This window comes from Equus caballus, chromosome 22 (genome assembly GCF_041296265.1).
Source record: "Equus caballus isolate H_3958 breed thoroughbred chromosome 22, TB-T2T, whole genome shotgun sequence".
NCBI classification, from domain to species: domain Eukaryota; kingdom Metazoa; phylum Chordata; class Mammalia; order Perissodactyla; family Equidae; genus Equus; species Equus caballus.
The window spans coordinates 24,099,605-24,126,798 of NC_091705.1; the positions used below are offsets into that span (position 1 = coordinate 24,099,605).

At 43.7% G+C, this 27,194-nt stretch overlaps 1 protein-coding gene across 7 annotated transcripts in view; it reads left to right on the plus strand.

The window, feature by feature from the left end:
- Window positions 1–254: 254 nt before the first annotated feature.
- KIF3B (kinesin family member 3B) overlaps window positions 255–27,194 on the plus strand; it is a 36,171-nt gene continuing 9,231 nt past the window's right edge. The window contains exons 1-7 of one of the 7 annotated variants that reach the window (XM_070248039.1): window positions 305–421; window positions 1,518–1,599; window positions 9,411–9,593; window positions 18,860–20,327; window positions 23,351–23,452; window positions 23,667–23,789; window positions 23,898–24,016. In XM_070248039.1, coding sequence (XP_070104140.1) covers window positions 18,924–20,327; window positions 23,351–23,452; window positions 23,667–23,789; window positions 23,898–24,016 — 1,748 coding nt within the window. In that variant the 5' untranslated portion in view covers window positions 305–421; window positions 1,518–1,599; window positions 9,411–9,593; window positions 18,860–18,923. Of the gene's footprint in view, window positions 422–1,517; window positions 1,600–4,024; window positions 4,169–9,410; window positions 9,594–14,920; window positions 15,092–18,859; window positions 20,328–23,350; window positions 23,453–23,666; window positions 23,790–23,897; window positions 24,017–27,194 lie in introns of those variants that run through there. The other 6 variants (XM_023626314.2, XM_070248038.1, XM_014735095.3 and 3 more) reach the window with 6 other exon arrangements.

Consider the following 27,194-nt stretch of genomic DNA (forward strand, 5'->3'; position numbering starts at 1 on the left):
AAAATGGCCCTGGAAGCTCTTTAGGAAAGATTACGTGGGGCGACCAAGGTCGTGCGTTCCATTTTACAGCTGGGGAAACCGAGGCATGAGATACCAGCGGGTGGATTCAGGCCACGTCGCGCTCGCCTCACGCCTCTTAGGTGGGTGAAAGGACCGAGGCGTGTTGGGCACCTACTAAGCGCCAGTACCATGCCCGGCCCCGCAGCGCCTTTCAGGCTTCCCCTGTCCGCCGCCCGTGTCCCAATAAAGTTATTGAAATTGACACCGGTTGCTAAGGAAGTGGGTCGCCGAGCCGGGTTGCTAAGGAAGTGAGCGGCCGCCGTCTCTCCCCATCCGGGGCAGCGGGGAATGGCTGAGCCCCGGGTTCGCCGCCGCCCCCGCCGCCGCCGCCGCCGCCGCCCGCTTTCGGCTCGGGCCGCAGGTGAGTCGGTGAGCAGCTCGGGCACCCGCGGGGCAGGGTCGATCCCTCCCGCCGCCTGGGATCTTTCCGGAGGCCCGCGCCGCCGCCGCCGCCTGGCTTCGCTGCGCCGCGAGCGGGAGCATCCTCTGCCCTGGCTCCCGGGCATCCTCGGGCTGTCCGGACTGCCTCGACCCTCCTCCGCCGGGCGGAGATGCGGCCCGTCCCCCGACCCGGCCGCGAGGGATCGGGGTCCACCTGAGGGGTCTGGGACCGTGGTCAAGGACCCAGCTCCGGAGGGAGGCAGGGGAGCGAAAGCCTGGGGTCCGAACCTCGCCGCTGCCCCTGGCTCACTGTGTGACCTTGGGCAAGTCCCTTGCTCCCTCAGGCCTCGTTGACCTGTTTGTCCAAGGAGGGGTCCTAACACTTGCTGCTCAGAGTGGTTAAGATGATGCAGCGTGTATGGTGAAAGTGCCCTAGGTGGGGACAGAGAGAATTCTTCGGGCATCCGGCATGGGGGCCAAGAGTCTTGTTTTATGTCTGAGTGTCTGAGTTTGAGACTCTGCACCTCTATTTAGTAGTTGTGTGGCCTTGGGCAAGTTAATCTATGAGCCTTCTTTTTCAAATGGGTTAATGAACCGCTGTAGGAATCCAACGAGCTTGGCACATAGTGAGTGCTCAGCAAGCTCTTATGAGGCATGTAGGGGGGTGTGGGCAAGGCTTCCTGGAGGGGATGACTCTGAGACAGGTGGGATTTAGGTGTGTAGAGCGCCAGCTCATATGGGGGTTCCTCCCGCTGTTGATATCCCCCCGTGCCTGGTTTTACTTCTCAGTTCCCCTCAGAGCAAGGGAGGTGGTGTGGACTTCTGCAAGCAGCCCTGGTGGGGGAAACCCTTAAGTCAAGTGCTCGTAGATGGCTGAGGTTATGGTCTTATTTTCTACTTGGGCCTTGTTGACCCTTCTAGAAGAAAAAAGGTATCTTTCTGTCTTTTGAGAAGTGCTTAAAACGTAATAGTTATTTACAAGTATATGATTAAGAAGCACTTTCCAGGTACATTATCTCATTCAGTCTTCACATGGACTGTGCCAGGTAGGTGGTGATGTTATCCCTATTTCACAGATGAGAAGACTGGCTCAGGAAAGTGACTGACTTGCCTAAGAGTCTTATTCGTAGTAAGTGATGAAACTGGCTGTGTTTCCAGGTAAATCCTGTGTTTTCTCCCCTATACCCTTATGTCTCTGATTTCTCAACAGTAGCTGTTACAAAGCCACAGGGGTATTCTTTTGTTACTTCTAACTGCTGTGACTAGAGGCTTTTCTTCCAGTGGTGAGGAAACAAGATCTCATATAAAGTTTCATTTAAATAGATACCAGCCAAAGTGTGGACCTCAGAAAAGAGCTGGAATGTTTAAAAGGGGGCTTCCCTGACCCTCAGTCCCCTCCTCTTTAGAGTGAGAAGAGTAGGCTACAGGATATCTGAAGGCCCTTACAGTGCTGTTGTGCAATTCCGATGGCATGTTAGTGGTTTAAAAGCATGGAGTCAGGCCGCCTGGGTCAAATCTTGCCTCTGCTACTTCCAGGCTTTGTGCCACTGAGTTATTCACTTCACCCCTTTGTGCTGCAGTTTCCTTGTCTGTAAAATGGGGATAATAATAGTATCCACCATGGATGGCTGTTGTGAGGATTTATTTGAGTCCAGTACGTGTTAAGTGCCTGGCATGTTTGGTAAATGTTAGCTGTTGTTATTTGGGCTAAATGTAGCACCTGTGCTATACTTGATATTCTATTTATGGTTGGTGAATGAATACATTAAAGGATGTACCAATAATACCAGGTCTGTCAACCTCACAAGGTCATTGCACACTTGAAACAGTAGCTGTCACAGTATTACATGAATGTCAGTATTATTACAGCGTTGCCCCAGGAACCTGCAATCCCGTGCCAGAATGGGCTGCAAAGAACAATGGAAGCTGACTGTAGGATGCCAGGTTTGGTAGCCCAACTTCCAGCTCAGTAAATGTTTGCTAAGTCCCTTTATGCCAAGCACAAGTTGGGGGTGGAGGGAGAGGGAGAATGGAGAGGTGGGCCGACGTGGGGGTGGAGGCGAGGCCTCAGATCATATAGGGCCTTGTGGGCTAGAGTAAGGAGTAAGGATTTTATTCTACAAGCAGTGGGAAGCCATTGGAGGCTTTAAGAAGGGGAGTGACATGATCTATTTTTTGTTTTTCTGAAAAACACTTTGGCCTCCATGTGGCTAATGAATTTCAAGAGATGTAAGAATGGCAGCCAGGAGAGTAGTTAGGAGGCTGGGTGAGAGGTGATAGTGGCCTTCCGGGGGGTGAGGGGTGGCGGCAGTGGAGATGGTGGAAGGGGATGGAGTGGGGATGTGTTTTGGAGGCAGAGTCAGCAGGATGGTGCTTGAGGGGAAGGGCTAAATGAATCAGGCTGACTCCTGGGTTTTTGGCCTGAGCACTTAAGTAGATGTTGGTGGTGCCATCTGCCTCTAGAAGGATGAGAGAACTTTTTGGTAAGGCGCCCTACGAGGAAGCATTTGCTATGGTTCCCTCTGAACGCCTTGGAGGAGAGGCACAAGGTATAAACGTCATACTTTATAGTCTGTGGGGGGCTGATCCCAGATTATGCTGAAGGAGGACAGCCAGGTGCGTCTCATCGACGCTTCCACCTTGGACAGCCGTAAGCCCTGCTGTCCTTGCAGTCTGGCTCTTTGCCAGCTTGTGGAGTGGTAGCTGTGGGCCTTGCCAGGGCAGTGCCCATCTGTCTCGAGCTCTTGGCGTTGGTGTCCTGACTCGAGATCCTGGCTGATGAAGGCTGGAAGGAGGCTGGCCAGCCCTGGGAGAGAGAATGGAGTCACTCGTGAAGCTCACTCTGGGTGCCTCAGATGGCCGCACTCTGCCTGCCAAGGTGCTTCTCTCCTTGGCCATCGAATGACATTTCTAAAGTTTTGGAGCTTTTGATTTGGGAGTCCCTTGAAAAGCTGTCGTTTTCTGCCAGAATTCCTTAAGGATCCTTGAATGGAGTATCTCTTCTGAGCGAGGGAATTCAAGCCTTCTTTTCGTGTATGCTAATAATTGCTCTTGTAAATTTAGGCTTTACAGCGTTGTAAATTCAGCATTATGAATAGTAAAACTGATAATCCTACCACCTCCACTTGTGTAGCTTTGTTTGCAGTCTAGAATGCTCTTTCCTGGGCATTCTCATTTACTAATGTTCAGTCAGTTGAGATCGGGTGGAATATGTATTATCCCCAGTTTCCAGATGTAGCACGAGTTGCTGAGAGGTCGTTCGTTTTTGTCAATAATGTGAAGCATTTGCTTCATGCTGGGTTAGGTAGATCCTTGCTGCTCAAAGTGTGTTCCGCTTGACGGAGGCATCCACATCACCTGGGAGCTTGCTGGAAATGCAGAATCTAACCCTGGATCTAATAAAACAGTCTGCGTTTTACCAAGACCCCCTCGTGTTTCCTGTGTTCATGAAAGCTTGGGATGCACTCATTTGGTAATAAGTAGCAGAACTAGGACTTGCCAGAAAGTAATGGGAATAACTGACATTTATTGAGCCAAGCACTGTTCTAAGCATTTTACACGTTGTCTCATTTATTCCTTGCAGCAACCCTGTAACATGGGTACTGTTACGAATCCCACTTTCCAGAGGAGGAAAGTAGAGGCACAGAAAAGTCAAATCACTCCCCCAGATATGCTGAGTCCCAGTCCATTGCTCTTTCTACCACTCGCTTGTTCATCTGTTTTTCAGGTGGGCAGTACCTCCCTGATGTCTTGTCAAAGGCCTTTCTCTTCTGTACCTGGATAACTAATTTTAAGTGCTGATGAAAAATGTGACTTCAAAGAATGTTTGAAGGAACCAGGGGAAAACCCTTGAGCTATTTTAACGGAACTATGGGTGTCAGTTACTTGACTGATAGGCAACAGGCAGATAGCCAATTCGTAAGATAGGCAGCCTCTCACAGTTCTTTGCAGTCCTTTGGGGGCTGAACCAGCTGAAACAGGTAGGGACTGTGAGCTGTATTCTGAGTCATTCAGCCCTAAACTGTTTCCTGATTCTGGTGATAGTGTCTACACCCGTGAGAAGAGGGTGGCTGAAGGCCTCTCCTGCCCGCTGATTAACTGCACATGATTCAATTTTGTAGCGAGTGCCTCAGTTCTCCCTCTCTGCCCCGTGGGGTCATTATTTTCCTTTCGGCATCTCCTTTTCTCCCCAGAAAGATTTCTTGGGCAAGGCCTATACCATCACAGGAAGTTCTGGTGTGAAAAAGCAGTGGATCTGGGTAGGGGCATGAATTCTTAGAGCAATTCTGCCACTTGCTGTGTCACTTGCGGGAAGTAACTCAACCACTCTGGCCCTCAGTCACTATATATGCAAAATAAGGACATGGAGCAGTCTTTGAGGCTCTTCCTGCCCTGCCTGAAGGACTGAGCTGTGCGTTGGGTGATATTTTCTTCTTCCTTGGTGACTTGATGCTGGGCTTTCTCCAAGACCTTCTGGACTGGGGTTTTTAGAACCTATTTCTTGGCAGTCTGAGATCATTACAATCAGCTCATCTTATCAGCATCACACATCTGCACTGCAGCTTGGGATGTTCATGTTTAAGGTTCAGTTAATCATGGTGACACATTGCGTCTCCTCACTTTGTCACACTGATTGCAGACATTGAGCTCTTCACACGCAGGCAGATCTATCTTTAGGATGCTGATTTATTTAAATCCTAGTTTGCATTAGAGAGCACCAGTCATCATTGTGGTGGGTGTGGTTTTATTTCTAAAGTTTTTGGCAAGATATTTGCAGCACTTGCATTTTTCATATTTGAACATAGTGTATAAACGGAAACGGGTCCTAGTGAAATACAGATAGTAGTAGATTATTGGGAGTTGAGACTTGATGTGCTGATACCCACTCTGGGGTCCTTCACATCACCTTCAGCAGTGGTTTCTGGAAGGGCTTGCTTTTGGGCTTTCATGTGTGACAGAAACTAAACAGAAGCTAAAAGCTCCTAGCACTGCCTCCGACGGCTTAGTGGGCTGCAGTCATCATTACTTTAGAACACATTTCAATAACCTAAGCAAAAAAAGAAATCTAGTAAATCATAAAAAATTCCATCCAGGTAAGATAAAATATCAGCTTAAGTTACTTAAGATAACCACAAGAAGATAGTTCTTGGTGGAAATAGTTACTGGTTTTGCAAGATCTGCAATAACGAGTCAGATTCTAGCCTCAGAGATATATAGTGTTTTTTCCTTCCTCATTTCAATTGCCAGCATTTTTTTAATAGAATTTTTTTCGTGATTATAAAAATAATGAATTTCCTTTGAGGAAAATCCTGAAAAGATAAAATAAGATTCACCTTAAGTGCGACCACCTAGAAATAACCCCTGTTAACATCTTACTGTCCAAAGACAAATATTTTCCTGAATATATTTTATCTTGTGAATGTGCAGTTCTTACCTATTTCCCCTATTGTTGTTGTTGAGGCTAGTTTCAATGTTTAAATGCTTATAATAATGCTACAGATAACATCTTGAGGATTATCTTTGTGTAAACCTTTGTCTGCATTTCTAGTGATTTCTTTAAACTAGATCCTTTAATTGTTAAAAACTTTTCATTATAAAGGCAGCCTCCTTAAATAATGTTTTTAACAAGGCATTGTCTAATCAAAGTTGAAAAGGCAGACGTTATTACAATCTAGTGGGGAGGGATTACCTGTGAAAATGTTAGCCTAACTCACTTTCAGCTTACCGGTCCAGAAAAAGCCAGCTATATTTTTAGGTAGATATACTCGAAGTGTGTCTCCCATTTTGCATTTGGAAGTGTTCACTTAACATTTCGTAACTATTTTTCCATGTTTAATAATTATGAACTAGTAAACTTTCCCTAGCATTGGGCATTTAAGTTGTTTCCAGCTTTTTATAATCATATATAATGCTGTAGTAAACATCTTTGCTCCTCCCTCAGCCTCATAAGAGAACACTTGGAAATAAATGGTTTGGGAAAAGTTAGAACTTTAAACAGTTCTAAAGGAGAATGGTGTATTTTCCTTCTTAAAGTTTGATTAGGAGCCTCTAAAAGTATCTTTTAAAAAAAAGCTTTATTGAGATATAATTCACATACCATAAAGTATCTTTTAATAGTTTTTCTAAGTCTTTGCTGCTTCTCCTTAATCTGTTTTTCTTTCTGATACAGAATTCCCTATGAGTAGGACCCAGAGTGTGGGCCTTTAGCATTTGAACCCTTCATTCTCTAGACAGTCTGTTGGTTGGTGGCATTAACCAGAAATGCCGTATGTCCATTATCAGTTTTGTGAACTGTGAGAGCAAGCATATCATTACGGAATTGGACGGTGAATCATGACAGTTCTGGTGGACTTTTGGAGAGGGATTTTTGAAAAGTATTTAACTTATCATATTACTGAAATAAATCCTATGATTTATCAGAAATTCTGTTTAATCAACTTTGGGAACTGTTTACTGTAAGGGTAGCAGGTGTAGGCAGAACTTCTCCAACATTAACGTCCACACAGGCGTCACTGGGAATCTTGGTAAAGTGGGGTTCTACTTTTAGGGGTCTGGCTAGAGTTAGATTCTGCAGAGCTAATCTAGGTGGAACAGGACACGATTTTAGGTAAGACTCCAAGACAAGATCCTAAATTCTGTTGAATGACATAGTGAGAGTTACTCCCTTTTAAACTCTTCTGGTCTTTCTGACTGTCAAAGAGAATGTTTGTTTGGTTCCAGTCTATTTCTTAGCTGTTTCTTGCTAAGTTTGCTTCTAACCAAGAGAGATCAGGCCTCAGGCCTTAGATGAGCTACAGTATCTAGCTAGAATTCAGTAACATTGTTGTGTGTCCTCATATGTATTTTCAGTTACCTTCTATTTACAACAAATGATACTAATTTTCCATTCATAGTAGTGATATAAAGTTTCTTTTGAAAATAAATGTGTTAAAAGAAAGTGGGTTTAAAGAAAAACCTTAAGTAAATAATAGTACAGGTGGTACATGGATATGGCAAAAATTGTGAAGAGATAATGGTAACTGACGTTTAGGACTTGCTGGTATGGAGAAAAGGCCATAACTTGGGAGCCAGGTAGACCCGATTTCTGCTTGCTTTGCCACTTATTAACTCAGTGCGCCATGGTGCTTCCCTCTGCAAGTCTCGGGGCTTTTCTCGTGTAAGTTGGGTCAGGGCAGAAGCACCGACTGTAGGCCAGGCGCTGTAATGCTTGTCTTCCTCTCTTGTTAGGGATATTCTTTGTATTAGTGGTATTCCTATTTTACAGATGAGGAAATAGAGAAGTGAAGGAATTTGCCTGGAGTCTCAGAGCTGGCAATGGTAGGATGAGGTTTCAATCCTAGATGTGTCTGAATCGCTTTTTCATTATTCCAGGCCGCCTCCCCCTTTTAAATTGAAATTTTGCTGTGGTTCTCTACCCAGCTGAGTGACAGTCTGATTAAAATGAAAAGTCATTGAGCACACCCGTGTTCACTACAGCATTCTCACAATAGCCAAGAGGTGGAAGCCACCCAGATGTCCATGGACAGATCATTGGATAAAGAAAATGTGGTTCATACATACAATGGGATGTTATTTGGCCCTTAAAAAGAAGATCTTGTCACATGCTACAAAGTGGATGAAGCTTGAGGTCGAATGGCAGTCTCCGGGGGCCGGGGAGAGGGGAACTGGGGAGCTGTTGTTCCATAGGTATGGAGTTTCGGTTTGGCAAGATGAAAAAGTTCTAAAGATTTCTTACACAACAGTGCAGATATAGTTAACACTGCTGAACTGCACACTTAAAAATGGTTGAGGATACATTTTGTGTGTGTGTGTGTGCATGTGTTTTACTACAATTAAAAAGTTCTTAAAAGTTAAAAAAACGAGGAAAGAAAGAAAAGCCATTGGTCAGAGGGCAATTTTTTTTTCAATTTGGAAAATCTCAAGTATACATACAAATAGAATAGTACAATGAGGGGCCGGCCCAGTGGCGCCCTGGTTAAGTTCGCATGTTCCACTTTGGTGGCCCGGGGTTCGCCGGTTCGGATCATGGCACCACTTGTCACACCATGCTCTGGTAGGTGTCCCACATATAAAAAAGTAGAGGACGATGGACACGGATGTTAGCTCAGGGCCAGCCTTCCTCAGCAAAAAGGGGAGGATTGCCAGCAATTAGCTCAGGGCTAATCTTCCTCAAGAAAAAAAAAAGGGGGGGGGGCCAGCCCTGTGGCCAAGTGGTTAAGTTCGTGAGCCCCACTTTGGTGGTCCAGGGTTTTGCCTGTTCAAGTCTTGGGCGCGGACATGGCACTGCTCACCAGGCCATGCTGATGCGGCATCCCACATGCCACACTAGAGGGACCCACAACTGAAAATGCACAACTATGTACCAAGGGGCTTTGGGGAGAGAAAGGAAAAATAAAATCTTTGGGAAAAAAAAAGAGTAGTATAATGAACCATGAACCCGTTACCCAGCTCCAGCAGTTATCAGCACATGGCAGTTCTGTTTCCCCTATAAGCTCCCATCCATTCCACCTCATCCCTGGTTATTTTGATCCCAGGCAGCATATAATTTTATCTGAAAATACTCTTGTGTGTACCTCTAAAAGTAAGAACCTTCTTTAAAAAATACCATTTTCACACCTAAAAAGTTAACAGTAATTCCTTATCATCATTTAATATTCAGTGTTCAAATGTCCTTGATTGTCTTATATGTTTTTTAACAGTTGGTTTGTTTGAATCAAGATCCAAAAAAGAGCCCCAGTCAGGGCTGGATGTTGTATTTCGTTATATATACACACACACACATAGATATATACACATACATATATACATATACAAATACATGTTGTATTTGGTTGTGTGTGTGTATATATATATACATACACACACACATATATATGTGTATATGTATGTATGTTTTGTGTTTTTCTTGCAGGGAGAGATTTGCCCTGAGCTAACATCTGTTCCCAATCTTCCTTTTTTTCTCCCCAAAGCCCCAATGCAAGGTTGTATATTCTACTTGTGAGTCCTTCTAGTTCTTCTACGTGAGCCACTGCCACAGCACGGCTACTCACAGATGAATGGTGTGGTTCTGCAACCAGGAGGCAAACGCAGGCTGCTGAAGTGGAGCACGCTGAACTTTAACCACCAGACTGTCAGAGCTGGCTCGAACTTGAGTATATTTTTTATGACTGTATTTTATGAATGTTTCACAATTGGATACAAAAAAGGATTTCTTTCCCTCTTTTTTCCCCTTAGATAAATGCTTCCTTTGTCTGCCTGTTTGGGTCATCAAATGACAGGGAGTGCATGGCGCCAGTTTGAATTCAGGGCAGGCATTTATTTGTTCATGTTTCTTGTCTGTGACCTTTCCAGCTTTCTTTTCAGATAAGTAGCCTGTCTTTGTAAGACGCTTAAGCTGAAATCAAGTGCTAGACTTTTTTCCCCCAAAGCAAAAATAGCTTTATTGCCATCCCCCGACTTGATTATAAGAAACAAACTGTATGCACCTGTCAGAAGGCCAAAGAAAGCGAAAAAAAATCACTTGCAAGCTCGCCCCCAGAGATCAGTATTGCTGCACTTCCTGACTGTTTATGGCACGTCTTGCACTAAGCCAAGATGTAACATTTATTAGCTTGTTTAATCCCTAGATCAGTTCTTTAAGGTAGGAGTTGTTATTAACCCCATTTTATAGAAGAAACTATGACTTATGTAACTTTCTCAAGATTTTATAGCTAAGTGGCAGAGTAGAAATTCAAACCCTGACCTTGAACACTAACGCTCACTCAGGCTTTTGATCGTGACTTTACACTCGCTCCCTGACATCTTTCTCTGCACATGTGCATGTACACGTGGAAACAGAAATCGCATCATAGTAACTCTTCTGCTTGGTAGGCTGCTTTTTTTCACTCAGAGTATCTTGAACAACTTCCCACATGTAAATACCTGGAGGTTTATTGCCATTCTAAATGACTGCATAATTTCCCATTCTAGAGATGTGTCATAATCTGATTGATCCCTTACTGATGAGTATTTAAGTGACTAGAGATGGTGCTGTGATAAACATACACATGAACACGTATCCTGCACATGTATTCAGTTATTTTTTAATTTTTTTTGTGAGGAAGATTGTCCCTGAGCTAACATCTGTGCCAGTCTTCCTCCACTTTGTATATGGGATGCTGCCACAGCATGGCTGATGAGCAGTGTGTAGGTCTGCGCCTGGGACCGAACCTGTGAAGCCGGGCCGCTGAAGCAGAGCGTGTGAACTTAGTTACTATGCCGCTGGCCAGCCCTGTATTTAGTTATTCAGTGATGGCCTTAAAATAATTCCAAGGCATGGAGTTGCTGTTTCAAGGGAGTATTACGTTTCGACTATTACATTTCAGTGTGTATTGATTGCTTGACTGATCCCAAATAATTTGTGCTCGTTTGAGATGCTGTGGCTCTTGCATGTACTATAGGGACAGTTTGAAAGGACAGTTCACACAACTGTTTGGCTTACAAAAAAAGATGACCTTATGTTTATGAACAGTGCCTGTAATAACAACAGAATATATTTCATTAGTCTGTTATTTTGACATCTTTGCTCTGAATGCCTTTTAGGGCCAAGGCTACGTGACGTGCTACATTGACATTAGGAAGTTAGAGATTCCACTGCTGTAGACCTCACAGAAGCTCTTTTATGAAGCATCACCATAAAGTTGAGACAAGTAATTTTGCTCCTAGGGCCCTTTGTTCATCAGTTGAAACATTTTAATTAGCTTCTATTTACAGTGGCCAGTAAAAACGGGTAGATGAAAAGAGGAAAATGAGTTTTGACACCTGGATATTAGTTTACTTAGTTTCACAAAGTTTTTCCATCTCTTTTTTCCCCTAATTTTATTTTTCTGACTAGGTGTTGTGGTCACATGATTCAAAACTTAAGCAATATAAAAGGGTATGCAATGAAAAGTCTCCCTTCTCCTCTTGGCCCTCAGCCACCCAGCTCTTTTCCCTGCGGGTACCCAGTGTTGCTATCTGGCTCCTGCATTTCCCTCCATCTGTTTTTACATACATGTAAGCAAATACAGAACTGTTCCCTCAACACAAATTCCATGTCCTGTTGAAAGTTCTGCAGGGCAGTGATGTTATTTTTCAACTGGGAATGAATACTCTTGTTTTGAAGATGGCACATCTCCCGTTGTGATAACTGGCCCTCCTGGGCACCAGAGACCTAGAATTGGACGTTGCTCTCTTGGTGTGGTTCAGGGCTTGCAAACGAGGAGTCCTGGTACTTCAAAACAGTTAGCAATGGCTGTGATAGAGAGTAGTGTCGATGACGATGAGGTAGATAGAGTAGAAACAGCGCTTCCCCTGCGGGAAACCTGCACAGAGAGTTGGTTTGGGCTGGTTAATAGGGAGTCGCTTTGATCTTCTTGCTTAAGTGTTGCAGTGTTTTTCTGATGGCCCATGTGATCTGTGGCTCGGGCTGCCTTTCAGACGCTCTGAGTCCTTGAACTCTGGGCCATGCAGTTGGCAGTTGCTCGCCTGGTCTGATTGTAGAGGACGTTACGTTGGAATGCGTTGATTCAACATGCGTTAGTGTGCACTCTGTGCCCGCAGATTGCTCCTCTTGAAGGGCTATTTCTGGTGAATTGCCAGACCTTTATTTTTTCCCATTTGAAGATACCACATACTCATGAAAGAAAATTTGGAAAACACAGATATGTTGAAGAGCAGGGGAAATCACCTGTGGTCCCATCACCCAAAGTGGACCACTATTGATAGTTTGATGTGTGTCTTATTTTTATATAATTGTGGTTGCATGCATTCAGTTTTTTAAAATGCTTTTTCATTTGTGATAAGCACTTTCCATATCATTACAGAGCCTTGGTAAATGTCATTTACAGAGATGGACTAGGGGCTGGCCCGGTAGCATAGTGGTTAAGTTTGTGCACTCCGCTTTGGCGACCTGGAGTTTGCAGGTTCAGATCCCGGGCACAGACCTGCACACTGCTCATCAAGCCATGCTGTGGCAGCATCTCACATACAAAATAGAGGAATATTGGCACAGATGTTAGCTCAGGGACAATTTTCCTCATCAAAAAAAAAAACGATGGACTAGCATGGCAGGCCTTTCTTCATCAGATCATGTATACACGAATTTGGTCATAGAGATGCCAGCAGGAACCAGGAGGGAAGTATAAATGAGCAAAGCATGCTGGGTGTAAGATAGTAGAGAGTAAAGGTTGGAGAGGATTGGAGAGGCTGGGTCCACCAGAGCAGCTGTTGCTTGGCTCCCGTTGCTGCCACTTTGGGCATGGGCCAGGAACTGTCAGATATTCCCATTCTTCCAGAGAAGCAGAAAATCTGTGTTTTTGTGGGGTTTTTTTGGTGAGGAAGATTCGCCCTGAGCTAACATCTGTGCCAATTTCCCTCTGTGTTGTAGGTGGGTCACCACTACAGAGTGACTTGACAGTGGTGTAGGTCTGTGCCTGGGATCTGAACCCGTGAACCCAGGCCACTGAAGCGGAGCATGCCAGACTTAGCCACTACGCCACAGAGCTGGCCCCAAATCTGTTTTTTTAAAATGTGAAATTGATGTTTTTTTTTTAAAAAAAAGCTAATACTTTATTTTAATATGAAAGTCTTTTTTTTTGAGGAAGATTAGCCCTGAGCTAACATCTGTGCCCATCTTCCTCTATTTTTTTATATGTGGGATGCCTGCCACAGCATGGCTCGATAAGCAGTGTGTAGGTCTGTGCCCAGGATCTGAACCTGTGAACCCCGGGCTGCCGAAGCGGAGCAGTCAAACTTAACTGCTGCGCCATTGGGCCAGCCTTGGGTTTGTTTTTTTTCCATAAGTTTTAAACATTCAGGGAATAATATAGGAAACAGCTAGAATTGACGGTCATTAACATTTTCTCTTATTTGCTTCAAGCCTCATTCCCCTGGTTTCTTTTTTTTTTTTTAAGAGAAATGGTAAAATATTACAGATAAAATTGAAACAGACTTCCTGTTTCTAGTCCCATCCTTTATACTTCACCCTGCCCAATTTGGACAGCCACTATCATAAATTGTTGTATATCCTTCTATTTCATTATTTTGTACAGTCAGGCACCGCTAATAGGAAATTGGGCTGAGAGATTGTAGGAGAAATACAACATGTGCCGCTTAATAATATTTTGGTCAATGATGGACTGCATATACAGCGGTGGCCCCATAAGATTACTGCCGTACAGCCTAGGTGTATAGTAGGCTATAGTATAAGTCCTCTCTATAATGTTCGCACAACAAAATAGCCTAATGACACATTTTTCAGAACATATCCCCATTGTTAAATGGTGCATGACTATACTTATATATATATAAATGCAAATCTATGAGCACCATATTGTTTTATGTTTTTACTTATTTATTATTTTTTTTTTCTTAGGAAGATTAGCCCTGAGCTAACTACTGCCAGTCCTCCTCTTTTTGCTGAGGAAGACTGGCCCTGAGCTAACATCCTTGCCCATCTTCCTCTACTTTATATGTGGGACGCCTATCACAGCATGGCTTTTGCCAAGTGGTGCCATGTCCACACCTGGGATCCGAACTGGCAAATCCTGGGCCGCTGAGAAGCAGAACGTGCAAACTTAACCACTGCACCACCGGGCTGGTCCCTGTTTTATAAGTTTTTAATCATAATTATCACTCGGCTGCTTGCTTTTTCACTCAATCTGTTTATTTATCCATGTAAATATATATAACTTTAGAGTTGGCAAACTTTTTCTTGGGTAATAAATATTTTGGGTTTTGTGGGCCACACTGTCTCTGCTGCAGCTCCTCAACTCTGCTGTTTAATAGCTAATGCGGCCGTAGATAGTACATAAACGGAAGGGCATGGCTGTGTTCCGGTGAAAGTTTATTTACAGAAACAGACCGTGGGCCAGATTTGGCCTGTGGCTGTAGTTTGCCGACCCCTGCTCTAATTTATTCCTTTTAACTAGTGAATAGTATACTGTCTATAATATGAATACAGTCACGTGTCGCTTAACCACGGGAATGTGTTCTGAGAAATGCATCCTTAGGTGATTTCATCATTGTGCAAACATCACAGAGTGCACTTACACAAACCTGGATGGTGTAGCCTACGACACACCTAGGCCATATGGTACTAACCTTGTGGGACCACTGTCGTATATGTGGGCCGTTGTTGACCGAAACGTCATTACGTGGTGCTTGACTGTATACCATATTTTATCTTTCAGTCTCCTATAAATGGGTATTTAGGTTGTTTCTAGTTTTTCAGCTATTTTAACAGTGCTGCAGGAAGCATCCTTGTCCGTATTTCCTTGTGCACACATGCAAAGGATTTTCACCAGGACATACACATGTATACAAATGGAATTGTTGAGGGTTTTTTTTTAACAACAGGTGGGCCCAATAAAATGCTTTAGGTAGAATGTGACCAGTTTGTGACCTCTGTCCTAGAATCTCTGTAGAAAGCCAATAGTTACTGAGAATCCAACCCCCACCTAGTTCTAGAATCTGAGCTAAGGCTCCGTGACAACTAGCAAAGATGAGGGTTGAATCCAAACATGAAAGAGTTGGAGAACAGTCTGGAAGAGAGTGGCTGCCAGGAGAAATGTGCACCTGATTTCCTCAGCAGACAAAAGAGATGCAGTTGGGGAAAACCTCACTTTTACAGGTAGTACCCGTTCAAACAGGGGTTGTTAACCTGGGAATGACAAGTTCTAGCAGAAAAAGTATTCAGGATGCAGGCGATGAGCTGCTGGCCTGTGCTTCCTCCTGGCGGTGCCGTGAGTTCCTTTAAAGATTTGTCACTGTAATTAGACCAGCTAGAGGAAGAATAAGGAGGGTAATAAAGTAAGAAAGAGTATCAGGGCATCCTTCCAAGAAAACCCTCTCCTTTGAGGAGTACCCAGAGCAAGATTTTAAGCCCTGGTGGCAGGAAATTAAATTAGTCCATCTTCCTGAAATAGTATGTCAATGATACATGACTAGTTCAGTTGAGTTCGGTGAGTTCAGAAAAGAAATGGTGTTCTATGTTCTGAGTCCAGATTTAATTAAGGGGACTCAGGCTTTGGGAATTCCTTCTTTTTAAAAGATATTTAAGATTATTGCAGGTCATTATCATTCCTTTGTTTTTCTCATTTTGGAGAGCTCAAAAAATATACGGGGCTGTAACAGAAGCAGCTGAACATCCAGGTCGGCCTGCTGAAGGCTTTTTTTCCTCTTTTTTGAACAGGCTGGGGCCACATTGTTTAATAGGTGAAAGCTCGGCAGCTCTGCCTCTTCAGGGGAATGTAATGCAGAAGAATCGGTCCTCTGCGTGGACACATTCCCACCCACCCCCTTAGGTTTCTTACGCCTTAAAGTCTAGGATCTTGTCTAACCGTCCCGTGTGCTGCAGCAGAGGCCTCCGCAGAGGAAGCTCGGGGGGCTGGTTTGAGCTTGGCCCCTAGACAGCTTTTCAGGCCTCTGTTGAAATGGAGGGAGAAACAGGCAAGGGATAGGCCACAGCTGTAGCTTGAGGGCTATTCCCCTGGAAGAGGAAAGGAGACTGGCCATTCCAACATCTGGTTCTTTCCTCTCGTCTGGCAAAATTGTAAGAGCATCTAGAGGGTGCTGAGTGAGGGGCTGCTGTTTATGGTTGTCTGTAATGGCTTGAGGGCTGCTTCTAATTGAACGTTGCTTAGGTCTTTGGATCTCAGTTGAATCAGATTTTTTTTTTCAGGGTGATGACTACAAACAACAATAGAAAATGTGTCTAGTGATGTTTAATGCATAAAATTAGAGCTCGCTAGTGTTCTCTGGAATGGCTTCTTGACAAGGGTTTGGGATGAATCTGTGTTAATTAATTTTAATCCAGCTTTATATTGGTTCACAAAGGACTTCCACCTTTGTAAGTGTCTCAGTCTCACAATCATCCATAAGGAAGGAGAATTACCCTATTTTACAGATTTTAGAGATAACGGGTTCAGAGAGGGTGAGAGGTCTTCTGGTTCTTTATTCTAGACATTATTTTATGGTGTGAACAGCTAGAAGAAGTATGAAAAGGAACTTTTTGTGTTCCCGTGTGCTTAGCAGAAGAGCAGTTTGTGAGATGTCAGTGGGGGCAATGCTGACTCTGTTTATTAACCTGCAGCATGCATGCCGAGAGGGGCCCATCAGTGCTTCATGTTCTCCCACCCTTTTGTTGACAGAGAATAGGTCATTCTCACAACTGAAAAGAATATTATTATCACTGTCTTAAGTATCTATTAAAATGATAAATGCATAGATCCTGTGATCCAGCAATTCTAGTCCTAGGAATTTATCCTTACATATCTACTTTCCCACACATGAAAGGACGTAGTCCTAGATTTTTCACAGTAAAAGATCAGAAACAGTTTAGGTGCTAGGGTGGTGGTTAAATAAACTAGGATGCTTCCGTAGAGTGAGATATTTTCCTACTGCCGTAAAGAATAGGGCAGCTCTACATGTACTGAGGGAACAAACTCCAAGATATGTTGTTTAGTGAGAAAAATCAAGATGCAGGACACTGTGTATTACTGTATGACATACTACGCTGTGTAAAAAGGGAGGGGATAAGTATGTATTAATACATATTTGCTTGTTAAGCATAATCTAGCTCAAGAAGATTAAATGTCTAATAACACTTGCCTTGTGGGCAGGGAACTGGGTGGCTGGACAACAGTTGAGGGAGAGGGACCTGTCACCGAAGGGCCTTTTGAACCAACAACCATGTGAATTACCTTTTTTTTTTTTTTTTCTCGCTGAGGAAGATTCACCCTGAGCTAACACCTGTTGCCAGTCTTCCTCTTTTTGCTTGAGGAAGATTTGCTCTGAGTTAACATCTGTGCCAACCTTCCTCTGTTTTGTATGTGGGTTGCCGCCTGCCACAGCATGGCTGCTGATGAGTGGTGTACATCTGCACCTGGGAACTGAACCTGGTCCGCTGAAGTGGAGCATGTGGAACTTAACCACTAGGCCATGGGGCTGGAACCCAAATTGCCTATTTTTAAAAAAACCCTGCACAGAGGTTTTCAGGAGTTTGAGATCCTCATGTGTACCTCTTTACTCTGATTGCTTGCTCCCTACCCCTCCCCAAAGGACTCATTTAATCATGGTTTCTTCTGCTCGTTGAGTTTTCTGGCACCAAATGAAGTTCTCTTTTTTGTCTTCACTTTAAAATTTATTTATTTATTTTTTAATGATTAGCACCTGAGCTAATGTCTGTTGCCAATCTTCTTTTTTCTTTTTCCCTTCTTCTCCCCAAAGCCCACCAGTATATAGTTGTGTATTCTAGTTGTGGGTCCTTCTAGCTGTGGCATGTGGGACGCTGCCTCAGCGTGGCTTGATGAGCGGTGCCGTGTCGGCGCCCAGGATTCGAACTGGTGAAACCCTGGGCCACTAAAGCAGAGCGCGTGAACTTAACCACTCAGCCACGGGGCTGGCCCCTAAAATTTCTTAACACTTGATTTCTTATTTGCATTCAAATTCTGTAAAATGTACTGATTGGATAGGTGCTTTCTATGTAATACATTATGCCACAGCCTCATTTATTTGAACACATTGGCACAAGCCAGTTTTTATTGATGATTTTAGAATTGAAAAATATTGTCAGCACAAGATAGGAAATTCAAACAGTACAAACAAGTGAATATACAGGGGAAGTTTTTTTTCCTGTCTAGACCTCCGAGACTCCTATGCCCATAGTTCCCCTGCCGAGGCTGCCTCTGTTACCGTTTTTAAATGTATACTTCTAATAAAATTGTATGTGTAACGTGCACACATCTCCCTTCCTATACACTGGGTCACTAAACTATACACACTGTTCCTCACCTACGTTTTTCACTTAACGACGTATCTTGGTATAGGATTGCATTTAGATTAACACATTCTTTTAAATAACTGCATAGGATTTCACTATATATTAAATATGCTTTATTTGTTTAATCAGTCCCCTCTCAGTCCACAGTCTGTTGCTACCACAAATAATACCACAACAAATATCCTTGTCCATGTGTCTTCATACAAGACCATGCATCTGTAGGATAAATTCTTAAGAATACGACTACTAGGTCAAAAGGTATGTGCATCTTAAATTTTAATAGATAGTTCCAAGTTGCTCTATGCAGAGGTCGTAGTGGTTCAACGGGATATAAGATTATCCAGGCTTTTAAAAGGTTTCCAGCTGCTTCAGCCTACAGTTTAAGATAAAATACTGGTTGAAGGGAGGACAGACTAGTTAACACTCTTGGCGGACAGGAGTGTTAATTTTTTCTCTGAAGCTGGTTAAAACCCCATGAAGAAATGCACAGGATAGTAAAGTGATTAATGTAGCCATCAGAAGGTTAGCAAGATGAAAGCGACTTGGGTGTGTCAGCTGCTGTTGAGCAGCCTCCAGTGACAACTGTACTGTCCTTACTTACTTTTGCTTTCTTTCTAGGACCTTAGCATCCTGAGGCATTTTGGATTCAGAGCCCTCAAGGTTGACGCAGTCAGAGTTCATCATGTCAAAGTTAAAAAGCTCAGAGTCAGTCAGGGTGGTGGTTCGCTGTCGGCCCATGAATGGCAAGGAAAAGGCTGCTTCGTATGACAAGGTGGTGGATGTGGATGTGAAGCTGGGGCAGGTGTCTGTCAAGAACCCCAAAGGAGTGGCCCACGAAATGCCCAAGACCTTCACCTTTGATGCTGTCTACGACTGGAATGCCAAGCAGTTTGAACTCTACGATGAGACCTTCCGACCGCTCGTGGACTCCGTCCTGCAGGGCTTCAATGGGACGATTTTTGCCTATGGACAAACTGGGACTGGGAAAACCTACACGATGGAAGGAGTCCGTGGTGACCCTGAAAAAAGAGGGGTCATCCCTAACTCATTTGATCACATCTTCACCCATATCTCTCGATCCCAGAATCAGCAGTACCTGGTCAGGGCTTCTTACTTAGAGATCTACCAGGAGGAGATCCGAGATCTGCTCTCAAAGGATCAGACCAAAAGGCTGGAGCTCAAAGAGAGGCCCGACACCGGAGTGTATGTGAAAGACCTGTCTTCCTTTGTCACCAAGAGTGTGAAGGAAATAGAGCACGTGATGAATGTGGGGAACCAGAACCGTTCTGTCGGTGCTACCAACATGAACGAGCACAGTTCGCGTTCTCATGCAATTTTTGTTATCACCATCGAGTGCAGTGAGGTGGGCCTCGATGGAGAAAACCATATCCGTGTAGGGAAATTGAACCTTGTAGATCTTGCTGGCAGTGAACGGCAAGCCAAGACTGGTGCGCAGGGGGAAAGATTGAAGGAAGCAACCAAGATCAACCTGTCCCTTTCGGCCTTGGGTAATGTCATCTCTGCCCTGGTGGACGGCAAAAGCACTCACATTCCATATCGGGACTCAAAGCTTACCAGGCTTCTCCAAGATTCTCTCGGTGGCAATGCTAAAACTGTGATGGTAGCCAATGTGGGGCCTGCCTCTTACAATGTAGAAGAGACTCTGACCACTCTGAGATATGCCAACCGTGCCAAAAACATTAAGAACAAGCCAAGGGTCAACGAGGACCCTAAAGATGCCCTCCTTCGAGAATTCCAGGAAGAGATTGCTCGGCTCAAGGCCCAGCTGGAAAAACGGTCCATTGGCAGGAGGAAGAGGCGAGAGAAGCGGAGGGAAGGTGGTGGCAGTGGTGGGGGTGGGGAAGAGGAGGAGGAGGAGGGGGAAGAGGGTGAGGAGGAAGGGGATGATAAGGATGATTACTGGAGGGAACAGCAAGAAAAACTGGAAATTGAGAAGCGGGCCATTGTGGAGGACCACAGCTTGGTTGCAGAGGAGAAGATGAGGCTGCTGAAGGAGAAGGAGAAAAAGATGGAGGACCTGCGGCGGGAAAAGGATGCTGCTGAGATGCTGGGCGCCAAAATTAAGGTACTGTACCCTTCCTTAGGCCCTTTCTTTTTTCTTTCAAATCTGTTTGGTTTATCAAAAAAATCCTCTGAGAGATGATGTCTCTTTTGCTTTTGCATTCCCAACAGCTCCATGATATCCAGTGCCCAATAGACATTTGTTGAATTGTATTGAATGAAGAAAAACAATTTTTTCAAATTAAAAAAAATTAAATATTGGATTCATAGTAAAGATAATTATTACCTATGTGCAGGGTATAAAAGACGGCAATAAAACTAACATCTGTATACACCCCTCCTCCCCAGTGTAAGAAATAGAACAGCATCCATATCTTTACAAGCTCTTTGTGCCCCCCGCTCCCGCCAAGGTAACCATTATCTTGGATTTAGTGTTTGTTTCCTTGCTTGTCTTTATTGTTTTCCCATATATGTATTATCTCTAAATAAAAGATAGTTTTCATTTCACGTAATTTTTACTTTTATGTAAGTGGAATCCCACTGCTTTTATTTGCTCAGTGTTGTGCTAGTGAAATTGATCCGTATTGATCCTGTAGCTGTGACTCATTCATTATTGCTGTTCTGAGAATTCCAGGTATTCCATTTTCCCTAGAGTGTGGGTTGTTTCTGGGCTTTGCTGTGAAGGTTCTTGTACTTGGCTCCAGGAGAACATGTGTGTGCAAGAATTTCTTGTCTGGCTCCGTTAGGTCCTGGAGTATGTGCAGCTTCACGTTTGCTAGATAATGACTTGTTTTCTGAGGTGGCCATGTGAATTGAAGCTTCTGCTTCATGAGTTCTGGTTGCCCCTCATCCCCACCAACACTTCTGATTATCAGACTTTAATTTTTGTATGTCTGGTAGATATAAAATGGTACCTCATTGTGGTTTTGATATGCAGGGCCCTGATTACACAAGGTGCAGAACAGTCCGTCACCCCACCCCAAATGCTCCCTTGTAGTGAGCTCCTTACCCCAGCCTCCACCCTCCATGTGCCAATGGCTGAGTGATATTTTAGCATGTGGAGGTCCCGCGTCACGTCTTCTTTCTGGCGGCAATGTCTGATTCCGTCAGGTGCCTGGACCCTGGGCTGCCACAGGGCTTTAATGGCCCAGGAGAGTGCACAGCTAGCCCTGGAAAACTGAGGATGACCACTGCCTGACTACAAGCCAGAATTCCTTTGAAGTGTTGGGTTCTATCTTGTTGAATTTATGCAAACTTTGATTTCTAAAATGGATCTGTGTTTATTAATTTAAAAATGACGAGTGATCTCTTACTCGCCTCCCCTCCCCCACTGTGTGAAGCTGTACCCTGATTATCTGTGGCTTCAGAGTAGCCCTTTCACAGAGCTGGTCCTATTTTACTTCAGAGGCAGGGGTCCTTTCCAGGATTTTCATGACCTGCTGTGAAAATGGAGTCAACACAACACAATTAGGAGGTAACTTTGTTCCAGGGAGCGGCTTCCTATGGGTTTCCATTATGTCACACGTCACTTCACCCCTCCTCACTCCTACACTTGAAGTGTAACTGGGTGTGCCCGTGTTTGACTTGCATGCTGTTTTTTAGGATCACATCTGTTATTCAAGCCCAGGAACACCCAGACCCTAAACAACCTGGGGTGTTTGGGCAACTCTCAGAATCCGAGTGAGGCACGACAGCAAGGTCACTGAGTCTCCTACATGTTTGTTTATGGGAGAATGACATTCCTTCTGTCTTTCTCAGTCCCTCGATGCTGTAAATCAGAGGACAGAAGAATTCTGGAGCAGGAGGGTATGGGGGGCGTTAATAATCAGCCCAGCCCCTTCGTTTTGAGAGAAGAGGAACAGTCTCAAGGGCTCGCTGAAAGATGGCAGCAGGGCTACAGTTAGTGTTTTTAAGTTGCTTAAAAGCAAGGTTGTGCAGTTTTTGGATTGTGCAAACTATTCCCATGGCTTCAGCCACCATCTAAATGCTGAAGGCCCCTAGCTGTATGGTGAGCTCAGAGCTATCTCCTAACATCCGAGCTTGACAGCCTCTGCCTAGTGGACATTTCCACAGAGATGCCCACAGCCGCCAGAGCCTGCTCCTGCCTGCCTTTCCTCGGTCAAGCCAGACTCCTAGGAGTTACCCCTGCTAGCTGCCCCTCCCTCTCTCCTAGGGCCCAGTCAGTCCTAAGGCCTCTGAATCCTGCCTCATCAGGATCTCTTGGACCCATCCACTTTGCTCTCCCCACCAACTACTGCCCCAGCCCAGGCCTGGACCCCCAAGCAGCCTCCTGTCTCGTCTCCCTCCTCCCAGCCTGCCCTTTCCCAGTCCTCCTCCCTGTGGCAGGGGGGTAGTGTTTCCAAAACGCAGATCTGATTGTGTACCCTCATGCTCAAAGAACATGTCAGTGGTTCCTGTGGTTCTCAGGATCAAGTTTAATTTCCCTTAACAGGACTTTGAGGTTTTTGAACTGACCCCTGATTGTTTTGCCAACTTTGCGTATCACCACTCCCTGCCCTACCCTCTCACAGAAAAATTTCTTTTCTTAGCTAATTCCTATTTTTATTTCAGCCCTCTATGTAGATGTCCCCTGAGGCAGGAAGCTTTCCCTGACTCCCTGCAAAAGCCTGACTTCTCCCTCCAGTATGCCTCTCCCATTATTTCTGTCTTTTCCTCGTGCTGACTTCTCACTCCGTGTGGTAAGAGGCTGCTTACTTGTCTGTGACCCTCAGTGGACTCTCAGCTTTGTGACCCCAGTACCTAGCACGTAGGAGGTGCTTAATATGTTCTAAGTGGGGTTACTACTTTGTACAAACAAACCAAAAAATATATTTTTAAAGAAAGCTGAAAGGCATGTATGTTTGGAGAAGCTGTATCGTCAGTGCTTCTAAGGTAAAACCCCCAGTGGAGCCACCTCAGCCCCAGCCCAGTGAAGGGAAGGGCACAGCTGAGGGCAATATATTTTTCCCCAGAGTTCACCCCCTCTGGCTCCGTCCTGAGCTCCTGATCTTTCATGGGCTTCCCATTGAGGAAATATGTTCTGAGGGAGACCGTTCACCAGGTGGATTCTACTTTTTTCTCACTCAGGCCATGGAGAGTAAGCTGCTTGTTGGAGGAAAAAATATAGTAGATCATACAAATGAACAGCAGAAAATCCTGGAGCAGAAACGGCAGGAGATTGCAGAGCAGGTAACTTTTCATTCCTTTTTGGGGAGAATGGGGTGGGGTAAGGTGCGTTAATGCTACAGAGCAACTATCTCTTATATTAGACGCTTCAAAGGGAATGGAAACGAGGTGTGTCAGCCCCTTCCTAGTGGGAGACGCTGATCTGGAACCCCCAGTCTGGTATTCTTGTAGAGACATTGTCTCTAGGCAAGCTGATGGATTTTGTGATGTTGTTCAGAAACGTCGAGAAAGAGAAATCCAGCAACAGATGGAAAGTCGAGATGAGGAGACCTTGGAACTTAAAGAGACATACAGCTCTTTGCAGCAAGAGGTGGACATCAAGACCAAAAAACTGAAAAAGGTATAAAAGGGGCAAGGCCAGGCAGAGGTGTCCTGAGACCTGGGGGAAAGGGAGAGCTCTGTTGTCTGGACAGCCGTCCTCTTCACCCGCCTGTCCCCTCGGTTGCAGCTCTTCTCCAAGCTTCAGGCGGTGAAGGCGGAGATCCATGACCTCCAGGAAGAGCACATCAAGGAGCGCCAGGAGCTGGAGCAGACTCAGAATGAGCTCACCAGGGAGCTGAAACTCAAGTAAGTTCCGGGCCTTCCGTGGCACCCCCAGCCCCTTGCCAGGTCATTGCTAAGTAAGAAACACGTCTCTGAGGACAGGCTCCTGCCTACTTGTCTCCAGCTCATCCTGCCGCCTTGTCTGTCTTCTGTTGTTCCTGAGAAGGTCACTCTGTCTCTGGGTCCCATCTGTTACTGGGTGACTTCACCGAATGATCTCTCAAGTTTCCTTCCACCCTACCTTCTCAAAGCAAAGGCCCTGGCCTCGCCTCTATCAATTGATGAGAGGGAATCTTTTATTAACTAGAATTTTCTGAATGGTATAATGAACACCCAAATACCCATCACCCAGATTCCGTGATAATCTGTTGTCATCTATCTTTCATAAAAATATTTTAAAGTAAATCTTACCTCATGTTATCTCACTCCTACGTACTACATGACCACAATGCTATTTTTTGAAAAGTTTTATTGAGATATAATTCACATATCATACAATTCACCTCTTTAAAGTATGCAAGTCAATTTAAAATAAATATGTTTACAGGGTTGTAAAACCATCACCACAATCTAATTTTAGAACATTTTTGTCCCCTACGAAAGAAACCATGTACAAATTAGCAGTTGCTCCTCCTTACCCCCCCCAGCCCCTAATCTACTAACTACTAATCTTTTTTTTTATTTTATTTTTCCTTTTTCTCCCCAAAGCCCCCTGGTACATAGTTGTGTATTTTTAGTTGTGGGTCATTCTAGTTGTGGCATGTGGGATGCCACCTCAGCATGGCTTGACTAGTGGTGCAATGTCCGTGCCCAGGATTTAAACTGGTGAAACCCTGGGCCGCCGAAGCAGAGCCCGCGAGCTTAACCACTTGGCCATGGGGCCGGCCCCCCTACTTTGTATCTCTATAAATTTGCCTCTTTTGGACATTTCATATAATTAGAATCATACAACATGGAGTCTTTTGTGACTGGTTTCTTTCACTTAACATGATGTTTTCAAGAATCATCCATGTTGTAGCATGTCAGTACTTGATTCTTTTTTATGGCAGAACAATATTGTATGGATAGACCACATTTTATTTATCCATTTATCAGCTGATGGACATTTGGGTTGTTTCCAGTCTTTGGCTATTATGAATAATGCTGCTGTGAACATTCGCATGCAAGTTTTTGTATGGACATGTTTTCATTTCTCCCGGATATGTACCTAGGAGTGGAATTGCTAAGTCATGGTAACTCTGTGTTTAGGTTTTGAGGAATTGCCAAACTGTTTTCCAAAACGGCTGCATTATTTTGCATTTCCACCACCAATTTCTCCACATTCTTGATGGCACGTTATTGTCACTGTAGTACATTTTAGTATAGCCATCCGAATGGCTGTGAAGGAGTATCTCATTGTGGTTTGGATTTGCGTTTCCCTGGACTAATGATGTTGAGCATCTTTTCATGTGCTTATTGGCCATTTATATATCTTCTTTGGAGAAATGTCTGTTCGGATACTTTGCCCATTTTAAAATTGGGTTATTTATTTGGACTTTTATTGTTATTAATAAATAAAGAACTCTATATACTTTGGATACAAGTCTCTTATCAGACATGATTTGCAAATATTTTCTCCCATTCTGTGGGTCATCTTTTTACTTTCTTGATGGTATTTTGTTTGCAGCACAAAAGGTTTTAATTTTGATGTAGCCCAGTTTATCTGTATTTTCTTTTATTGCTTAAACTTGGTGTTGTATCTAAATTTGTCTATTCTGGACATTGCATATAGATTTGTAAATGGAGTATTGTGACCTTTTGTGACTGACTTCTTTCACTTAGTGTAGTATTTTCAAGGATCATACATGTTGTAGCATGTATCAATACTTTGTTCTTTTTTATGGTTGAATACTATTGTATTGTATGAATATACCACATCTGATTTATCCATTCATCAGTTGATGGATATTTGGATTGTTTCTCCTTTTTAGCTATTATGAATAATGCGGCTATGACCATTTGTGTACAAATTTTACCATAGACATATGTTTTCAATTCTCTTAGTTCATCTAAGAATCTTACAGTTTTAGGTCTTACATTTAGGTCTGTAATCCATTTTGAGTTAGTTTTTGTGTATGGTCTGAGGTAGGGTTTCAAATATGTGGATTGTATGTGGATATCCAGTTGTCCCAGCGCCATTTGTTAAAAAGGCTCTTCTCTCATCGCCTTTGCACCCTTGTCGAAAATCATTTGACCATAAGTGGAAGGGTTTATTTCTGAACTCTCAGTGCTGTTCCATTGATCTGTATGTCTGTCCTCAGGCCCATACCACACTGTCTCGATTACTGTAGCTTTGTAATAAGTTTTTAAATGAGGAAGTGTGAGTCCTCCAATTTCATTGTTCTTTTTCAAGATTGTTTTTGGCTATTCAAGGTCCCCTGCATTTCCATATATATTTTAAAGATCATTTTGTCAATTTCTGCAAAAAAGCCAGCTGGGATTTTGATAGGGACTGTGTTGAATCTATAGATCAATTTGAAGAGTATTGTCATCTTAAAATATTAAGTGTTCTGATCCATGAACATGGGTATCTTTCCATTTATTTAGATCCTCATTAATTTCTGTCAAGAATGTTTTGTAGTTTTCAGTGTACAAGTCTTTGCACTTCTTTTGTTGGATTTATGACTAAGTATTTTACTTTTTTGAAGCTATTGTATATGGAATATTTTTCTTAATTTTATTTTCAAAATGTTTATTGCTAGTGTATAGAAATACAATTGACTTTTATATACACAATGATATCTTTCCATCTAAAAAAATTAACATTAAGTTTCTTAGTGTTAACTCTTACCATGTCCATATTTAGATTTTCTTGGTTTGTTTGTATTAAGATCTATATAAGGACCATCTATTGCATTTGGTGATTATGTTTCTTAAGCTTATTTTAATCTGGAGTAATCCCTTTTCCTTTTAAAAACTTGTTTTCGTGGTTGACTTGTTGAAAACACTGCACCAGACCGCCTGTAGAAATACCCCACATTCTGGATTTATCAGGCTGCTTCCTCATGGTTCCGGTTAACTTGTGCCTCTGTCGTCTTTGTCTCCTTTTAGCTGAAAGTTAGCTCTGAAGCACTGGTTCTCAGCCGTGGCTGCACACTGAAATCGTCTTTAAAAATCATCATTTAAAAAAATAGTGACACTGGGGCCCCACCCCAGAGATTCT